The sequence below is a fragment of the Panthera pardus genome, unplaced genomic scaffold (assembly GCF_024362965.1).
Source record: "Panthera pardus isolate Hobbes unplaced genomic scaffold, ASM2436296v1 HiC_scaffold_16, whole genome shotgun sequence".
NCBI classification, from domain to species: Eukaryota; Metazoa; Chordata; class Mammalia; order Carnivora; family Felidae; genus Panthera; species Panthera pardus.
The window spans coordinates 143,766,281-143,786,715 of NW_026526721.1; the positions used below are offsets into that span (position 1 = coordinate 143,766,281).

General features: G+C 41.0%; 1 protein-coding gene across 8 annotated transcripts in view; it reads left to right on the forward strand.

Annotated features, from left to right (window-relative positions):
• RBMS3 (RNA binding motif single stranded interacting protein 3) overlaps positions 1 to 20,435 on the forward strand; it is a 1,319,689-nt gene that overhangs the window by 252,339 nt on the left and 1,046,915 nt on the right. For all 8 annotated transcript variants that reach the window (XM_053903895.1, XM_053903896.1, XM_053903894.1 and 5 more), the window contains exon 3: positions 2,912 to 2,980. In XM_053903895.1, the coding sequence (XP_053759870.1) occupies positions 2,912 to 2,980 (69 nt within the window). The remainder of the gene's footprint in view (positions 1 to 2,911; positions 2,981 to 20,435) is intronic.

Here is a 20,435-nt window from a genome sequence, read left to right on the forward strand (position 1 = left end):
TAATTACACTTGTGTCGGTGCTGAAGTGCAGTGTGACCTTTAGAAGAAAGGTAAGCGTGGGCACTTATCAAGAAGGGAGAGCTTGCATTTCACGTTGGGTGGTTGTTACATATAAATGCCCATTTTCTGTCTTTCCCCCTTCAAGGTTCTTTAATGATGTGGATCAGATGCTGCACATCACACATCTCCCTTTTCTGTGAAATATTTGTCGAATGTTAGTGCTCATGTCTTGAATTGGATGATCATAATTTTATTCTGATTAAAAACAAAACAAAACCAAAACTTTGAAGAAGAGCTCACAAGTGTTGGTGAGGGTGTGGAAAAAAGGGCAGCCTCGTGCACACGGTTGGTGGGAATGGTGTAGCCACTGTGGAACACAGTGTGAAGGTTCCTTAAAAAACTAAAAGTAGAACTACCATATGATCCAGTATTGCCACTTCTGGGTACATACCCAAAGAGGATGAAAGCAGGATATCCAACAGATAGACTCACGTCATGTTTATTGAAGCACTTTTCACAATAGCCAAGATGTAGAAAGAACTTAAGTGTCCGTCAGGAGATGAGGGGATAAAGTATATGTATTATCCATAATACATATATTTTATGGAATAATTATACAGTATGATGGTAATCCTATTGCAATACATAGATGTTTTGAAACAACACAAATACCTTAAAACTTACACAATGTTATGTCAGTTCTATCTTAATTAAAATAAACACAATTATTTTCCTGATACTCAGTATAAAAATTATTGTTACAGTTTTAGAAACCTGTATTGCGGCTCAAAACGGATAAATTATGTCCTCACTCTGTGATGTCTTGATTAGTCTGATGGTGGATTCCAAAATCTTACGATTTAAAGAGACTTGAAGAGATTCTTCTGAAGCCCAAATTGTTGGACTAGAAAATCAGCTAACAGCCCCTTCCTACAAATGAAGGAACCCAAGATCTGCTACATATTCAAGCAAAGGGCTATTTTGGATTATTAGCATTTTCTAGTTAACAGAGGTGAAGATGTTTCCTCGGCATTGAAAGGAATTGAATCTATAATCAGTAATTTATATACTCTGAAAGTATAGAACCCTTTAATTGAATAGATCTGGGGCTGGATAAGGAGGGAGCACGGAGACCATCTAAATTATCCTTATTTCACAGTTAGGAAAACGGCATTAGAGAAGGCACACCAACATGTGCTGGTAAAGTCTGATACATTTGAAATTCATTGCTACTGCTTCTCCTTGAGGAAGTGCGGTTACGCTTTTAGTTTAACTTTCCGCCACTTCGTTGATAGTTTTCCCTTTATCCAAGTGGAACACGGAAATGCTTCTCACACTGTGCTATAGGGTCCAATCCCATCAGCCTCAGTGGGGCAGGAGAGCTGCTCCCAACTCTGCCTCTTCAGATGGGCAGATGCTGGAGGGAAGTTGAATTGAGCAGGCAGAACATAACATTTAGCCAGCATGCCAACCTCCCTGTGGCAGAGATTCAGGAAAGCTGTCAGGAACAGCAAAGGCCAGCACAGAATTACACGGGGGTCCCGAAAGGCAGATGGAATGCAGTGATGGGGTGTACGAAAGTTGGCGGGACTATATTGGCCTATTGATCATTCTCGAAACATACCAATTGCTTTCACATCTTCATGCCTCTGCCGTGAAGCATCCGCGAGTTTCTACAAGTGACGGAAAAGGTGATTATAGTCAATTACGCAAGGAGGGCTCAGGCAGAAGTAGCAGTCTGAAGCCGTAGGTCACTGCGGAACAAGATTAATTCAGGTTAGCATCTCTGCTCTTCTCTTGGCCTTTTCCTCGAGGTCACAGAATAGTTATTCCAGCTCCGTGTAGCGCATCTGTATTTAGAAAGAAGAGTGGTGGTGAAGGTATGAGCCTTATCTTTTCCCTTTTATCAGAAGAGCAAAAGGTTTTCCCAGAATTCTCTCCCGTCTCACACCTCCAAAATTATATTCACGTCTCACTGGCCAGGACTAGAGGGAAGGACTGCTGAGAAAGTGGGTTTGTAGTTGTTTAAACCTTGATGGTAGAAGCAGTCCAAGAAACATGGTGTTAAGAATGACTGTGGGGGAGCTAATCTGCAGTGAGTTTGTGGCATATCACAAGTTCAGGGAGCTTGTAGTGATGATATGGTAAAGCCTTTCCCAAGGTGACGTTCTCTTTATAATAATAACTGGGGTGCCTGGGTGGCTCAGCCGATTGAGTGTCTGACTCTTGATCTCGGCTCAGGTTCTTGTGATCTTGCAGTTGGTGAGTTCGAGCCCTGGGTCAAGCTCAGTGCTGATGGCGTGGAGCCTGCTTGGGGTTTTCTCTCTCCTTCTCGTTGCCCCTACCTGGCTTGTGCGTGTGCTCTCATGTGCTCACTCGGTGTTTCTCCAAATAGATAAATTGAAGAAAAAGAACAACTGACTCAAATATGTGGATATTCGTATGCCAGTGTGTTGCACGTGGAAACTTAGAATAATGGGCCTGATTTCCTGCATGTTGAATTAAGGCTTCATACGTGTCTAGCACCTTATTGGATGAACTGCTTCACAACTGTCACCATATTGGATCCTCCCAAGAATCCCGTGCCGTAAGAATTATTACCTGAGTCTCGCTGAAGGGAAAGTTGAGACACCGAGCGTTTGGGTGACGCGCGGCAGGTCAAACAATGAGCGCACGCTGAGAGTTGGATCCAGATGTTTCAGCTTTAGTGTTTATATTATTCTTGCTGAGGAGAATGCGTTTTAAAAGAAATGAAACCGAGGTCCAGTTCAGACAGCATCTAAGATTGTGTTAATCTTTGGAGCTGTAGACACTGAATAAATAATTCGTTTAGAGAAATATAAAGTGTATTCGGTTCGTGTGACAACATGAAATCTTTTCTTTTTTTTTTCTTCCCCCTTCCCTTTTCCAGAGAAGCTCGGCCAGCAAGTCTTCGGGTGTTCCTTCCTATAGCAGATGGTCCAGTTCGCAGCCACATCAGGTAACATGCTCTTTCAAAGGATCTTGATGTGCTCGTTTTCCTTGAAGTGTGCTCCACAGTACAGTTACTTGGTCACGGGGCAAATGTGGAGGGTCCTGGGCTCTTGCTGGTTCTCGCCTTGAACTTGGCCCCTCAGCAGAGGGCTGTGGAGTTCAGCAGTGGTTACTTCTCTGCACCTCAAGTCTGGTTTCAGGGCTACATGAGGGGGACAGGGACAGGGAAGTGTCAAAGTTCCACATTCGGAGCCTTCCTCCGTGCATAGCTAATGAAGTCTACCCGGCAGTTACAGTGTGAAAGAATTTTGCCTTTGTTTTTTTTCTTCAACCAAAGATGATCCGTCTTTCCCTTCTGTTCCCGGAAATTGTGTATGTTCCCATGGTTGTGCATATGTACATACATGTGTGTATGTGTATGGCACATGGAGCTCTAAGAGTGTATGCACCAATATATCTGAAAATATACTAGTGTTATAAAGAGTCGCTTTTTTTGCTTTGTTACTCAGGGTGATGAACAACCTCCATTTAGGGCAAACGATACTGAACGTTATTTAGCCTCTTTAGGGGAGGTTAGGCCAGCACAGTGCGGTTATGCCTCGGTGTGTAAACAAAACAGGATCTTTCTGGTTGGCGAGCAGTCTTTACAGGTGGTACACTGTGACCACAGGGGCTTCCCCTGGAAGCAGCACTTGGGGAGAACACTAACGTTAGACTCTAAAGCTAAAGCTGAGTAGGACTGGGGTTTAAGTTACCTTCTAGTTAGGAGACCAACAAGGAATACACTCCCATTTGTTTTTTGGCTTTATTAGAATTGTCAGAATTCTTAGACTTTCCAGGTCACTTATGCAAGCTGCAGCGACTATAGCAGGAGCACATAATAAATGATTTATATTCACATTTTCTCCCACATTTTATTGACTTTCTATAGAAACTTACTATTGGCGATAAAATACTCTTAACATCAGCATAACGTGAGAATTCTTTGTATACTCTTTTATCTTTTCTCTGCCATTAGAAATTGAAACTTAGCAAAAAAAAAAAAATGAAAGAAATTAATGAGAGAAACACGTTCTTCCATTATGCAATAATTGACAACAGTGCCTATTTCTATGTTGACTGATGGGTAGAAATAAAGTTGAGGTGATCTCTTCCTCCATTGGCATCAGCTTGGTGTGGATGCTGTAGTTTCTGGTAACTTTGGAAGGATATATTTTGTGAGTGTGAGCTGAGAAAAAAGGTGACCCAGGAAGAGGGGCTGTGGTACCAGTCTAGGGAGATTGCTTTGCTTGTTTGTTTGTTTGTTTTTTTAATTTTTTTTTAACGTTTATTCATTTTTGAGATAGAGTGAGACAGAACATGAATGGGGGGAGGTCAGAGAGGGAGACACAGAATCTGAAACAGGCTCCAGGCTCTGAGCTGTCAGCACAGAGCCCGACGCGGGGCTCGAACTCACAGACTGCGAGATCATGACCTGAGCTGAAGTCGGACGCCCAACCGACTGAGCCACCCAGGCGCCCCTAGGGAGATTGCTTTGAATATCCAGTTTCCTTTTACTTACTCCATTTCCTGAAAATGCCCCCTGGACTTCAATCAGTGTTGGTGATTTCTGTTCTCCCACTTTCTAGAGACTGGGTTGAGCAAGTTGCTCCTCCCCTCTCTGCACTCAACCTGAAGATGGAGAGATGTTCTAATCTAGTCTCGACAGTCTAAGGAAAGTGAGATGCAGAATATATTGTCCAAGGTTAAACGATTTCAGATGGCCTACCATTCTATGGGTTTTTTCCCCCCTAGAATGGACTCCATTTTATAAGCCAACACGGTTCTTCTGAGAACATACCTGTGAGATTGTCAAGAGTGAATCTGTGACTCTGCTGTCCCTGCAAACCTTTCGCATGCTGCAAGGAAACGAGAAAAGTGGAAAGGGTCGTATTGAGACAGTTCTTAATTCTTAGAATAGATCCTTTTGTTTCTCCGATATTACAGTGATCTTTTTAAAAGAACTTTGGGAATGATTAGATGGTTGTTGTGTACTTTGTGATATCCCAGCCAAATTAAAACGGTAGCTATCCTGTACAGATTTCCCAATGTGTTCTTTGAATTCTTACCTGTATGTGAAATCCAAGAGTGGAAGAGCTACCAAAAAGGGCTTTCATTTTTACCTTCTCACATGTTGAAGCAAATGTGGTGACATTGGCAGATTTTTAATCTTAACACTGCCATTTTGGCTGGGGGGCTTTATTCGATGGCATTTCCAAATGGTAGCCTGATTAAAACTAATAATGGTGACATCTCTTTTGTACTGAGGATCCCCTTTGACCCTAACCGAAAGGAGTGGTACCTTTTATCTATTTGGTAAGTTTCCTTGATGTTTGCCTATTGTGCTGGTCATTTGTTTTCTTTCAGATCTACTCCACGTCCATCTCTTGACATCTGCTTTCCCAGGCTTCCTTCTTTTTTTTTTTAAATTTTTTTTTAACATTTATTTATTTTTGAGACAGAGACAGAGCATGAACGGGGGAGGGGCAGAGAGAGAGGGAGACACAGAATCGGAAGCATGCTCCAGGCTCTGAGCCATCAGCCCAGAGAACTCACATTACCGTGAGATCCTGACCTGAGCTGAAGTCGGACGCTTAACCAACTGAGCCACCCAGGCGCCCCTCCCAGGCTTCCTTCTTAACTGAGTACTAAGTAGGTTTTCGCAATTGGAGTCATTGTTCGCAAGTTGGAAAGAGATAGGAAGGGAAAAACCAGGACATATTTCCCCCCTTGCTGTTGCTTTGGACAGTATATCTCCATGTTCTGAGCCTCTGTGTGGATCCAGCTACAGTGAGGCAGCCCTGGCTTCTGGCCTCTGTGCACCATCCCACTGGTTCCCCCAGCGTCAAGGGAGGTGGCAGTGTCCCGCATTCTTCCCTGCCTTTTTTTTTTTTTTTTTTTTTTTTTTTTTGCTTTCCCAGTAGTCTTATGACTAGTTCCCTATATGAAATTCCTTCTCTTTGGTGGTCTGGTATGGGCTCCATTTTCCCAACATTTTTTTTTTTTTCTTTCTGTTTTCTGACAGATACACCTACCATGGTATGATGCACTTTTTTCTATGGTCCTGTAACAGTGGGTTTTAATTTCACAACTATTAGGTGGATATTTACGGGCTCACCAGACTTGTAGCTGCTGAAAACTCTTGAGATTTATTCTCTTGAGCTGGCCTAGTGGGTGGTAATCCTTTTATACCCCTATCCCACACAGAATAATTATTCCTCTTCTTTGTCACTCATGCGCTAATCCTTCCCTTCTAAATTTGTGTTTATTACCAAAACCTTTGTCTTTTGTGTTTGCAATATAATAGGCTTATTGGCTTCAGTCCTTGAACGTACATACACAAATTCTCAGCTTGAGGGAGAAAGGACAACTGTAACTTGATCCTGTCTTCTGATCCTGGCTTCTAGCTTTGTGTCTTCCTCTATTTTCAGCATCAGCAGAACAGTTTAGAAAAGAAACTGTCATGGATTTATATTCACTAGGAAAAGTGGATCTTTTTCAATTTGTCTTCAGAACACTGTTTGCAAACCTCAGACACAAATACAGTAATGAATCGGTACACAGGTAGATAGGGGCTTAGTTGAGAATCAATATCTTCACCATTCCTTCTTAATCATTATCATCATACCTCACCTTTACTGAATGTTTCGTGTGTGGTGTCGCTAATTTCTTGTCATGCATTATCTCATTTAGTCCTCTATCTCTATGATAGGAGGTGATACTTTATAGTCGAGGGAGTTGACAACCTGAACATTTAATTAACTTGTCCAGTGACACACAGGGTTGGTTCTGTTCGATTCTAGCACCCTAGAATTTTTTTCTTTTTTGTCTGCTCAATTAGATTTATTATTTTTTAAAAGCTTTTATTTAAATTCCAGTTAGTTAACATGTGGTATCGTATTAGTTTTAGGTGTAAAATTTAGTGATTCAACACTTCCATACAACATCCTGTGCTCACAAGTGCACTCCTTAGTCCCCATCACCTATTTCACCTATCACTCCACCCACCTCCCCTTTGGTAACCATTGGTGTGCTCTCTGTAGTTGAGAGTCTGTTTCTTGATTTGCCCCCCCCCCCCATCTTTCTCTTTTCCCCTATGCTTGTTTGCTTTGTTTCTTGAATTCCACATATGAATGAAATCATATGGTAATTGGTCCAAATAATTGGACATATTTCGTTTAGTAAAGTACTCTCTAGCTCCATCCATGTCATTGCAAATGACAACATTGATCTTTTTTTTATGGCTGAGTACTATTCCATTGTTTTTATATACCACATCTTCTTTATCCATTCATCAGTTGATGGACATTTGGGCTGTTTCTATAATTTGGCCATTTTAGATAGTGCTGTTATAAACATTGGGGTGCACGTGTCCCTTTGAATCTGTATTTTTGTATTCTTTGGGTAAATACCTAGTAGTATAATTGCTGGATTGTAGGGTAGTCCTCTATTTTTAACTTTTTGAGGAACCTCCCTACTATTTTCCAGAGTGGCTGCACACTAGTCTTTTAACCATTGGGCAATACTATCTCCTTAAAGTTTTTAGACTAATTTAAAGCCACTGAACCCATTTTCACTTGTAGTTCTGTTTTGTACTGACCAAAACACAACTTTTTGGCCTCTAGGTATCTCTACTCTGAAGTTGTTTTTGCGCAGTTAACTTTCTTCGTTGAAACAAGTACTTATATCCACTCAAGTATAGATCAGTCTATTTGAAAACAGACAACTTTCAAAACACAGATCTTAATATATTCATTAATACATTTTATTTAAAAACATGCCATTTATTTAAGATGCACCAGTTTGGTGTTTTACTTGGAATACTTTGAGAACCTCTTTGTAAAAATATCTTTTCCTATGCTTTGCAGTTTATATGTAATGCACATAAAGTTTTATATGCATGCAAGTATCTATGAAATAGAAGTCATTATGAATTGAATTTTGAATAAGTGACATATAGAAGAATGGTGACTGGCTGACTGCTGTCTTCAAATCCAAAGCACAGGTGATAAACTGAAATTACAATTTTTTTACACAAATTGTGTACTTCTCTTTTGAAAAGTTTCTTATTTCCCATCATATGTTCTATCTCTTATTTAGCACATTCCTTATAAATATGAAGTCACTATCTTCCTATGATTTAGAAATGGAGAGTTTTTCTTTTGGCTAATTGGTACCAATCCAAGCACCAGGCCTTAAAAACTCAGTGTAAAGTTTTGGTCAGCAATTATCAATCGATTGATTGATGTCTTCCTAGCCCTTTAAACTTTGTAACTTTGTAAACTCGGTGTTTAGAGTAGCCCTTGATAGGAAGAACATTAAAACTCATCTCCTTAAAAGGAAGACTAATGAATTTTTGGGAAAGATACGGTACATTAAGGAGTGACAGTTTACTTAAGAGAATTCAACCCGGTTTTCCAGCATTGTTATTTTCCAGCAGCAGATAGACCTGGCAGAATGCAAGGTTGACAGTAGAAGTTTCAGTTATCTGGACAGATTGGTGTTCAAGGAGGGAAGAGAGATCACATCGCTGTTTGCATGCTAAAGAGCAGGTGGGTTCAGCCCATTGGTAAAAGGCTAGAGTGAGTATCGTTTCTGGATTGTCTTTAATAATTTTTCATACTTGTATATGAAAATCTGTGTACTCAGCATGTGGTAGGAGCTCAGGAAGTATTTGTTGGACGAATGCAATGAATTCTATGAAATAACAGCATGGATAGAATGGGGAAAGAGGGACCTCAAATCCATAGATTTTTTTTGTCTTTTCTCCAAATCATCAGTTTCTACCCTCTCTTTAACTGAGGTTCACATCAAAGCTGATAATTGTGAAATGATTGAGGTAAACGCATTTCACCTCATCTCTATTAGTTCTGATAACAACAAGCTTTGTGGTAGGAGAAGTATGGGCTGTCAGAGGCCAGGAGAGTCTACACTTTGAATCATTGATCAATCTGATGTTGTTCCTTTATGTTCTCTGTGTTAGGCGTTTGAGATTACTATGGCGGCCGTGAGATTTCAGTATGAAACACCACTGTTGGGAACATGGGTATATGTATGGGTGCCTGGTGCTCCACAGTCAATGGGGACAAATGTAAACTTCGAGTTGATGGTGGTTCAGGATTCCAAGCGAAACTGACCCCCTTTGTCTGTGTGTGCGTTTGCTGAACTTGTCAATTGAAATAAATAGCCTTTCATATGTTACATGAAGTTATTATTACTATATAATACTCATTAACCAAAGACTACCAGGAACACACATGTGTGAAAACAGATTTAGAGTTGTTGCTTGTTGTTGTTTGCTGCATCAAATAAGACAGGATAGCATGCAAAATGAGGGAAATCTGAGTAAGAGAGTATTGTTGGGTGGGATTTATTATGGAATTAGACTTGGGAAAGACGATTTTGGTGAGGCACGAGGAAGTGAGGTTCGTTCTGGATTGAGTACTATTAGGAAGCGGGGGTAAATCTGATTGGGTATCTTGATAATTTTATCTAGAAAGTGGTGGGATCAGTGGAACAAGGGTAAAATAGTAAGTGACAAAGAAGCAGAAGTCATTGATATTACCTGGGTGAGAGAGATGCTTGGTCACTTTAGTGATTTGAAGAGTGGTCTTGTTTTTCTCTCTGCTTGGATATAATTATGGAGCAGCCTTGTTTTTGTCTTCCTTGGTAAAGGTTAGGGTTATGAAGTAAGCTTCTCTAATCTGGTGTTTATGTTCTGTGAATAATTTCTGTTAAGTAGGGAACTTCCTGGCCTGGGTTCTAGTGCCAGGCCACCTATTCTAGACAGCACGCACTCTTGCACACACTCACACGTGCGCACACACACACTTTATATGATTGTACATGTAAAATGGAAGACCTGCACTATCCTCCCCGATTGTTGTATTCCTCCCAATGCTAGCACTCTCATATTTGAGAATTTGACCAGAATAGCAAAGTGGCAACATTCTTAACTGGAGTTGACATCCAGTTGACATCCTAGCATTATAAATCTAGAGATCAGGGCAGATTTGTGATACCAATTCTTATGCCTTTGCAAACTGTCATGTCCTATTTACAATTAAAAAAAATTTTTTTAACGTTTATTGAGAGAGCACATGAGCCGGGGAGGGGCTAAGAGATGGAAGACACAGAATCTGAAGCAGGCTCCAGGCTCTGAGCTGTCAGCACAGAGCCCGACACAGGGCTGGAACTCACAAACCAAGAGATTAGGACCTGAGCCGAAGTCGGACGCTGAACCAACTGAGCCACCCAGGTGCCCCTACAGGTTTTTTGTTTCTTTTTGTTTTTTTGTTTTTTTGTTTTTGTTTTTTGTTTTGTTTTGTTTTGTTTTTTTTTTTTTTTTTTGCAGATAAGGAAAAAATGGAAATGCAAACCTGACATAACATAAACCCTTAGAAATGTGGATGCGCAGTTGAAAATATTTAGAATGTAGGAAATTAGGATCTGATTAAACGAAATAGCTGATTAATGATAGCTTGTCCCCAAAGATGGCACCCCACTGAAGCACTTCTACTCACACCTTTGGGTTCTTTCCTTTCTTTGGAGCTTAGCTGGTCCTGTGACTCAATGGAGTGCAATGAGGTGACACTGTGGACTTCCACGTGTAGGTGCTAAGAAGCCTTGCCATTTTGGCCTCGCGCTCTTAACAAATGCTTATGCTAGGAGAAGCTATCTGCTTGATAGAAGCCCAACTGTCCTGAGAATGCCATGCTACATGGAAGCCCAAGCTAGTGTTGTGGAGAGGCTGTGCAAAGAGACGCCAGCCAGTTCCCAGCTGTTTCAGCCATCCCAGAAGAGATATTGGACCTATGAGAAAAGATGCCTTCAGATGATTCTAACCCTAGCCGCCATTTAACTGTAATTGGACAATAGACCCCAAGTGAAACCACCTGACTGAGCCTAGGTGGTAGTTTGTTGCACAGGAATAGGTAACTAAAACAATCATTCATCTTAAAATGAACATTACTATTATCCATAGCAATGGCTAGGAAAGTATTGGCAGTTAAAAGGTCAGCTAGACTGGTTTGAATGAATTGTTAATATTCATTTGAATTAATCATGCCTCTTAAATGAAAATGAATACTATTTAGTATTTGAAAAAGTTGGAAATTTCACCCTGTAATCTTCTTTTCATTATTAATTTGTTGAACAAATATTTCCAGACATACCAATGACATTTTCATTCTCATGGAGTGTGTAGCTCGGATTCTAGGATTGAAGACCCCAGAAATCATGAGCTGTACTCTTCTTGCAGTGTCCAAAGCAGTGCTTGGGATCTTGTGGTGACAATAATCCTAACAGAATATTCCATTTGACCCCCCCCCCTGCAGTCAGATGTTGCCATATCACAACTTTCAGCCAGTGAATTGGTAGTGGAGAAGATGTGTCACTTACATTCTGAGACAATGTGTGATTCTCTAGTCTCTACTGCCTGACCCAGGGATAGAGGAAGCCATGTGTTCCACACACAGTTACTGGATAGCAGAGTCTCCACTGGCTTGGATCCCTTGGGTGAACGCGGGGAGCAGAGATCCTTGTTAATTCTTGACAGGCAGCAGCACAAGCCAGAAACAAGCCTTAGTTGTTCCTAAGCCACTGAGATTTGGAGTTAATTTGGATCTGTAGTACCGTCTAACCTCTTGTGACTAATACAAGAGCTTTAATTTCCCATAAGCTCCATCACATCCATCCCAGGCTATTCAAAATCAACTTGAAATCTAAATAAAAATAATGCGATTTCTATGTAAACAGAGCCTCAAGACAGAATTTCTGATCTTTTTTTCTCCAATTAGTTTTATATCCCTAAATCCCTCAATGTAGAAATTCTGGCACCAGCACTGTTTATTTACTTGGGTAATTTGAGAACACTTGACACAAAAATCATTCTCAAATCAAGTTGTTTTCCTGTTTATTTTTTGAAGTAATTTTATAGCAAGTTGTTAACAAAATAATTTATTGGGGGACTTAAGAAATAGTTATTCAATGTAATATCAACAGAAAAATCTAAATTAGTTTTCTTTCTTTTTACTTTTAAAAATGGTTCTTATGAAATTTCCAAACATGCATGACAGTAGAGAGAATGGTGTAATGAACTTCATGTACTCATCTACCCAGCTGCAACGATTATTACCATATGGGCAGCTTTTCAAACATAAGTTTTGGCTACGTAAAATATGATTCTGTTTTGACCATCCTTTGAAAGATAAGATCATAACTACCCTTTCCCCACCCCCACCTCCAAAATTAGATCTGAATTTTCTATGAACACAGTGCTTTGTGGTCATGATAGTAGCTTCTGTATTTATTGCCAACTTGGCCCTGTAGGTATAACTTCAGAACACTTTGCTAGAATGACTTATTTGGAGGGTGACCATTTCTCCCCATTTGACCAGGAGCATCACAGGTGATCCCTTGTGTTGTCTTGGGGTAATTATTCATAGCATCCCTGCTCCCATGTCTAGTTTGTTCTGCTCTTGGCTTTTTCCATCCCCTAGAGTTGGACCTGGGTCTTGCCATGCAAGTTGAAGCCAGCCGTAGTCAGTGAAGCCTTATCTCAACCTCTGTGGTTGCTTGCAAGATCTTTGGTGTCTGAAAGGTCTTTCGTGCCCTGAATGGCCTACCCAGGACCAGCTACGTAATTTGTGGGGTCTGGTGCAAAAAGTAAAAAATTACTGCGAATGTCAAGATTGTGACAGCAAAGCATCACACCAAGTGTGGGACCCTATGCTTAGAAACGAAGCACACACCCTGTGTGTGGCAGGAAAGATGGCACAACTATGAAGCCAGCCCTGGGGCTACCCCTCCCACTCCCACTCCCACCCTTCACTGGCTCCCCATGTTGACCAAGTCCAGGCCTGCATTCCTGCACTAAACCCTCTGCTGTAGTCTGCACAGTTAACTTACTCTCTAAACCCTCCCTCTGGGTTGGAACACCGGCTTACCTGCTACTGTGACTACCTAATAAGTACTTACTATTACTCATGAGTAACAGAGCCGGAAGTCCAACACAGATGTGCTTGTGTTTCTGAGTGAATGATCGTAACCCTTTGCTCTTCTGACTCTTAGGCCTCCTCGCCTAGCTAACTCTTGGCAGAGCTCTCACCTCAGTCCAAGGAATTGAATCTAGTCCTTTATGAACACCTGTCCGGGAACCAAGATGTACTTTAGTTGCTCTCCGTGTTCTCAGCAGTCACCTGGACCTTCTCTCTGACGTGTGGGCTGGCTCAACTGTACCTTCTTTCTGCCCCCAACCCCTCTTGCTAATTACTGTGCTTCCCAAAACAAGCCCGAACTTGAACTTTGTGGATCTCCTGGGCTGAGCTCCACATCTTGCTTACTTTTAGTATCTACTCTTAACTTTGCTTCTCTGTCTCACCGGTTGCAGTGTGGCTTGAGCCTGAGCTGGTTTTCCCCAGGAACATCTGGAGTTCATTGCTACACACAGACTTTCAGGGGTGGGGGAGGCCTGCTCAATCACAGCTGTTGTGTTTGCTCCGGTGCCATTTATGTTTAGTTTATAGAATTAATTTCTGTCTTTCTGATTACTTCTGGTGTTACTGAAATTTGTTTGCTCTAAGAGGTGGCACTGAAAAAAGGGACCCTCGTGCACTGGTGGAGGCAATGTATATTGGTGCAGCCACTGTAGAAAAGAGTATGTAGGTTCTTCAGAAACTTAAAAATTCAAATACCATGTGATCTAGGATTCCACTTTTGGGTATTTATCCAAAATAAATGAAATCAGTATCCTGAAAAGATATCTGCACACCCGTGTTCATTGTCGCATTTTTGAAAATAGCCAAGACATGGAACCAGCCCAAGTGTCTGTCAGTGGATAAAGAAAATGTGGTGTAAAAGATGCTGGAGAGGATGTGGAGAAACGGGAACCCTCTTGCACTGTTGGTGGGAATGCAAACTGGTGCAGCCACTCTGGAAAACAGTGTGGAGGTTCCTCAGAAAATTAAAAATAGACCTACCCTATGACCCAGCAATAGCACTGCTAGGAATTTACCCAAGGGATACAGGAGTACTGATGCATAGGGGCACTTGTACCCCAATGTTTATAGCAGCACTCTCAACAATCGCCAGATTATGGAAAGAGCCTAAATGTCCATCAACTGATGAATGGATAAAGAAATTGTGGTTTATATACACAATGGAGTACTACGTGGCAATGAGAAAGAACGAAATATGGCCCTTTGTAGCAACGTGGATGGAACTGGAGAGTGATGCTAAGTGAAATAAGCCATACAGAGAAAGACAGATACCATATGTTTTCACGCTTATGTGGATCCTGAGAAACTTAACAGAAACCCATGGGGGAGGGGAAGGAAAAAAAAAAAAAAAAGAGGTTAGAGTGGGAGAGAGCCAAAGCATAAGAGACTCTTAAAAACTGAGAACAAACTGAGGGTTGATGGGGGGTGGGAGGGAGGGGAGGGTGGGTGATGGGTATTGAGGAGGGCACCTTTTGGGATGAGCACTGGGTATTGTATGGAAACCAATTTGACAATAAATTTCATATATTGGAAAAAAAATGTGTATATATATGTAGTAGAATGTTACTCAACAGTAAACAAGAATGAAATCCTACCATTTGCCATAAAATGGATGGACCTGGAGGGTATTTTGCTAAGGAATAGAGAGAGAGAGAGAGAGAGAGAGAGAGAGAGAGAGAGAGAGAGAGAGAGACTGACTGAGACTGTTACATGGCAGGCATTTTATTCATATAGTTTCATTTCAACTCTAAAATGAACAATTCCAGTGACTGCTATCAGAAAAAAAAAAAAAAAGCTGGGAGAAAATAGAGGAAGGGGAAAGAAAACAACTTAAATAGTGCCAGTAATTACACTTGACTTTCTCTTTAATAAGCATAAGCCCTGGTGAGATTAGTTGCTGTATCTCCTGTTATGCAAAATGGCTCAGTTACCAGAAATCCCTCATGAAGTGACCACTCTGCTGCCCCATATATGATTTCACTGCTCAAAAATTAAGAATTTTTGTATAATAGGACTCACAAATATAAACCACCCATCATTGGATACTAAAAGACAAATCTGTTTCACGTTTGGAGGAAAAAAGCTGTTGAATGTACTGAGAAATATGTATTGCTATCTAATGTGATGACTTTCTGGCTATTTTCACATGTAGTTTTGAAGGCATTCAATATTTTGACTTACAAACATTCTGTGGAACATAATAACCTGTGTTAAGATAGTCTTTGCTCACTTCAATACAAATGCATTTATCCAGTCAAAAGAACCCACTTAGACTAAAGCACCTTTGAGTTCTTTGAAGATAGTTGTTGACAGAAGAGAGAAGTCATTGATAGAGCTGTGTTATCTTAGCAGCCAAATATTTAATGACTTTGTTTAAGGAGTAAGCTCAGGTTTCTTCAGGAGTCTTGTGTTATAGTAAATAGTGGGATTTATGTAAAATTATTAAAATGTATCATTAATATTGAAATAAAAAATGAAGCTTATATGGGGTGTCTGGGTGGCTCAGTCGGTTAACTGTCTGAGTCTTGATTTTGGCTCAGATCATGATCCCATGCTTTGTGAGATCAAACCTGGAGTTAGGCTCAGTGCCAACAATGCAGAGCCTGCTTGGGATAATCTTTCTCCTCTCTCTGCCCCTCCCCCGATTCACACATGCGTATGCTTATGCGCACGCGCGCTCTCTCTCTCAAAATAAACGAATTTTACAAATGAGGCTTGGAAACAGGCTCTTATACCCTTTCTATATTATTTTTGTTCATTTAATCATAAATGGAGATTTAAAAGCCCCTGTTACTGGATCAGCAGTGAATGGGCTATTATTGGAGCATTAGTAGGTATTAAGGCCACTCGAGAGTAAATAGGTAATGAATAAATGTTTGGCTGTGGGAAGAAATCATGAGCTGAACAAGAGATTGCTGGGTTCATCTGATGTTAACACCTTGATGGTGGCCATGACATGCTGTCACCCAGAGTAGGTGACTTCTTCACTTCTGCCTTAAGGGAAGCATGGCTACATCAGTGCTGCTCTTTAAGATAATCTGTAGTCTTAGGGCCTATGGGGGTCTTCAGTGGAATAAATGGTGAGACATCTTGTTGTTTTTGGGGACTGTGGAAAATGGAAGAAGTTGGGGAAACCAGAGGTGTTAATTAGCTATGAATCTACTTATCAGTGTAAATGCCCATTAGCACAGTATATGTGAATGCCTGAGGTAGAGAAGCCCTCTGTGCTAATAACTTCAAGCAGGGGGAAATCTAGAAATAAAGACAATAAAAGCCACGTAGTGGTTCTTAGCAATTTGTGGTTCAGTGGAGATAGACTTAGTGCCTTTCTTCTTGGGTTGCTGATTGCTGGCTGGAGAAGCAACAATGGTTTCATTGGCTTGGCTGCTGTCTTGTGCTTCAAGCTCTCCTGTATCACTATAGTGCAGCTTGATAAAACTATTTGTGTTTCTTACAGCCACAGAATCTCCAAGTACGCCTCTTTGGAATTTGGGAAATAAGATAGAGGATTTGACCTCAGAATGATACTATTTGTCTAAAAAGTCTTTAGTTCCATAGTGGGATACAGCTTTATAAGACAAAGATAGCTTCATCTTTTATATGCTGTGTGTGTGTGCGCGCGTGTGTGTGCATATGTAATCTTTCACAAGGAAGCAAGGGAAAAATGAGGAGACTGATGGGGCTTATTCTTTGGATAGGAGAGCTTGGGCATTCCTGCCATAGTAATGGTAAGAGCTTGGACTCTGGAGACACACAGAGCTAGATACACATCCCAGCTATATCTCTACCTTGATCTTGGGAATGTCACTGAATCTCTGTGCTCTTTTTCCTTATGTATAAAATGGAGAAAAATACTGTAGCTAACCCACAGGGTCTTATTGTAAGTAGTAAGTGATAGAACAGTATTAAATGATAAAACAAAAGAATCCCTAGAATTTTAGTTTTCTATGTCAGGCACGCCACAATGATAGGTAAGTCATTTCCACAATGTGGTGATAGAATTGTATTTCTGTGCTTAAGGATTGTGATCTGATCAACCGCTCATGCCTGTGGAAATAACGCTTTTATGTCGACAGCCTGAGATTTAGACCAGCATTTATTTGTCACCATTTGAAGTTGGGTTGGAATAAACTTACTAATCCAGGTGAAGATGAATTCTTTTGATCGAAAGGTCAAGCTGCGTGGACGTTTAGTATGAAGGTTGCATTAGGTCTAGCTAGTTCTCAGAGTGGTTCTCCAGACTAGTAATGTTGGATCAGCGATGGTTATCTTTGTAACTGAAAAGGGACCAGGAAACTCTAAGCTGTTAAGGAAACGTAAAAGAAACTTAGGTGATGCTCAGGATACCTAGAAACTCTCAATCCCAATATTTAATATCGTCCTTAAAGTGTTTATTGGCAGAGTTGGCACTTCTTTCCATGGCCAAGCTGAACATTAAAAGCATCCTATGTTCTAATTTATATAAAACATATTAAATTGCATTTGCATCTCCTACTAAACCTATTTTTCTATAAACATTTAGAAGAATTTTTATTACTTTGCCTTTATAATGTAATCATTTTACTACAAGAACAACTAGAAGTTACGAGAGGCTATCATTTCTTGACAATTATTTTGCATACATGAGCATTCTTGCAAAATGAGAAAAACTGAATCTATACATTTATTTTCAAATGCTATGATATTTTAGAATACTAAATTTAACCACTGACAAATGAACTCATTTTAAGTTTTATAGATCTTTGTGGGCTACGTTTTGTAGGTTTTATTTTATAATTTTGTTTTCGTATTTTGGGAACAATAGCTTTGTTTTTCAGTTCTCAGTTTGGCAGGCCCTTAGAAAGGTCATAAGCCTTGGGTACTGTGTCTGTTCTTAATGGATAAAATGACCCCACCAGTGACCTGTTTGAGAATAAGATGTAGGTTTATGCCTATTCAGGAAACATTTAAATTGAAGGCTAAGCAGTTTGGACCATGGTTAAAAGAAATTTGGGCATTTGGTTATATTTTATATATCATGGTCTTTGTTGTACTGCAAGCCTATAGTTCCATTGTCCAGATATACTTTAAAAGTGAAATTGTTTTGGCTTTTTGGAAAGCTGAAACAGCATATATTGCATATACTTGATAACAGTCCTAAAAGGGTCTTGAGCAACATTCTTAATCCCATTGGCATGTCTGCAGTGAAATTTAGGAATATGCAACCAAAAAGCTTCAAATTAGCTCAGTTCAGCTTGTACTACCAAACCTGTTTACGTCAGGTGAAGTTTAGCTGCCAAAATGACTTAAGAAACAACTTTACCTCTCAGCTTTTTGAAGTTTGGAACTCTGCTAGGAAAGAGACTTGTGGCCTATAGACTATTACGAGCATTAGGTAACTACTTGATTTATAAAGTAATAAAGGGAAGGAATTGTCATCCTCATTTTGTGACTGGCAAGCTGGGATATGCAGTAAGTGAATGACTGCTTTGAGGTGACGGAACATGTAAATGGAGTCCTCAAAACGGAGATGAAATCAGAGTGCCCTGATACTCCACCCCAAGGATCTTCCAAAAAAATTACTTTGGGGGCGGAGGAAGAGGGGCAGAGAGAGAGGGAGAGAGAGAATCTCAAGCAGCCTCTGTGCTCCGCATGGAACCCGACGCGGGGCTCGATCCCATGACCCTAGGATCGCAACCTGAGCCAAAATCAAGAGTAGGGCTCTCTACTGACTCAGCCACCCTAGCACTCCGTCTTCTCAAATTTGTTACGGCCTCCCTGGCGATGCAAATAGCTGTTTCCCCTGCGGCAGCCCTTTTGTCTAGAAGGCCAGGACTTGGGTACTTCCGGCCCAGCGGCGCTGGCTGCGCTTATATTAGCTCTCGATGCCCTGCGGTGCCGGTTCTGAAATTGCCCTAAAGAAGAGCGCTAGTGCTTAGACATCAAAATAGACGCATGTGACGTTGGTTCGGATGGGCCACATTAGGTGTATCTGCCCCTCGCAAGGCCCCTTTCGCCCATGGTTTCTTTTCCTCCCTTTGCTGAAGTCAAGAGAACTGAAGCGAGCTTCCTGCTGTCTCTCCTCCCAGCTCTTGAAATTTCCTGCTCTGTTTCACTGGCGCCACACTTGCCAGTACCCGGAGCGCATTTTATTGCTGCAGCTGTTTCGCTGGCCTATTTTTGTCAGTGCAGAGGTTCGTTTCAGAAGTGACGGCTTAAAATAATTCACCTGATATCGTCTTCGTGGACATCCGAAACCTGAATTATTTTCATAACACCTGAGGACGCTGAGAAGCCTAGTTCATCACTTGTATCTTTTGCAGAAAGCCGACATTAAAATGCAGGTTTTCTCTTTACATGCAGGCATTCACTCATTCCTTTATTTGTCTGTACTTCCAGGAAGCATTTATCAAAACCCTCGTAGAGAGCTAGTAGCTAAGAAGGTCACATGAAGATCACTGGACAGCTGTCTCTCTGGAGATACCGTGGGGAAATAATGCTTTTCCTCACTGGCATAGCAAAGTCATAAATTAGCCTAAGTACTCACAATTTTCCAATGGAGTGAGCCAAGGCATTACTTTTTTTTTTTTTTTTTTTTTTTTTAACAGCCACATCAGAAGCCAGCCAGGGTAGTTAAATGTTGTGGTGGCAGCACTAGGCTTTGGTGACAGGTGGCTTGGGTTCAAGATCTGGCAGTTTCCCGGGCTGGCTAGTTTGGAGAAGTGACCCATGCTATACCTGGGGTACATTTGTAGGTGCAGTGGAGGGACCCCTGACTTTTGGTTCTGTTGTCTGGGAAATGAGGGTGGTTGTGTGTTGCTGAGAAGCTTGATGAAGGCACACATGTGTTAGTTGAAGCTGAGGGTGGTACAAACAGTAAATAGTTTCCTTTGTTCCCGTTGCTGTCCTTGGACCTATTCTGTTATACCTCCCTCTTCTGTCTCTTGCTGAGAGATTCTTTAACTTCTTACTTCCCTTTACAGTAAGGACAGTGAGGTGCGTGGGTGGCTCAGTTCAATACCTTGTTCTCTAGGTTTCAGCTCAGGTCATGATTTAATGGTACCTGAGATCAAGCCCCGTGTGGGGCTCTGTGCTGACAGCCAGGGCCTGCTTGGGATTCTCTCTTTTTCTGCCCCTCACCCCACCCCTCTCTCTCTCTCAAATAAACTTAAAAAAACAAAGAATAAACAGGACAGTGTTACATTCAGGCTTCAAAATGCTCCAGTCCATCTTGAATTAAAGCTTTACATGAAACAACCCAAAGGAGAGAAGATATATCACATGTATATATGGCAAATGACTCCTATCCAAAATATAGAAATGACTTCTGCAAATCAGTGAGAAAAAGACAACCCAACCGAAAAATGAGCAAAAGACTTGAACAGACTCTTTGTAAAAGAAGGTAGCTATCCCACTGGCTAATAAACCTATGAAAAGCTTCCTGAA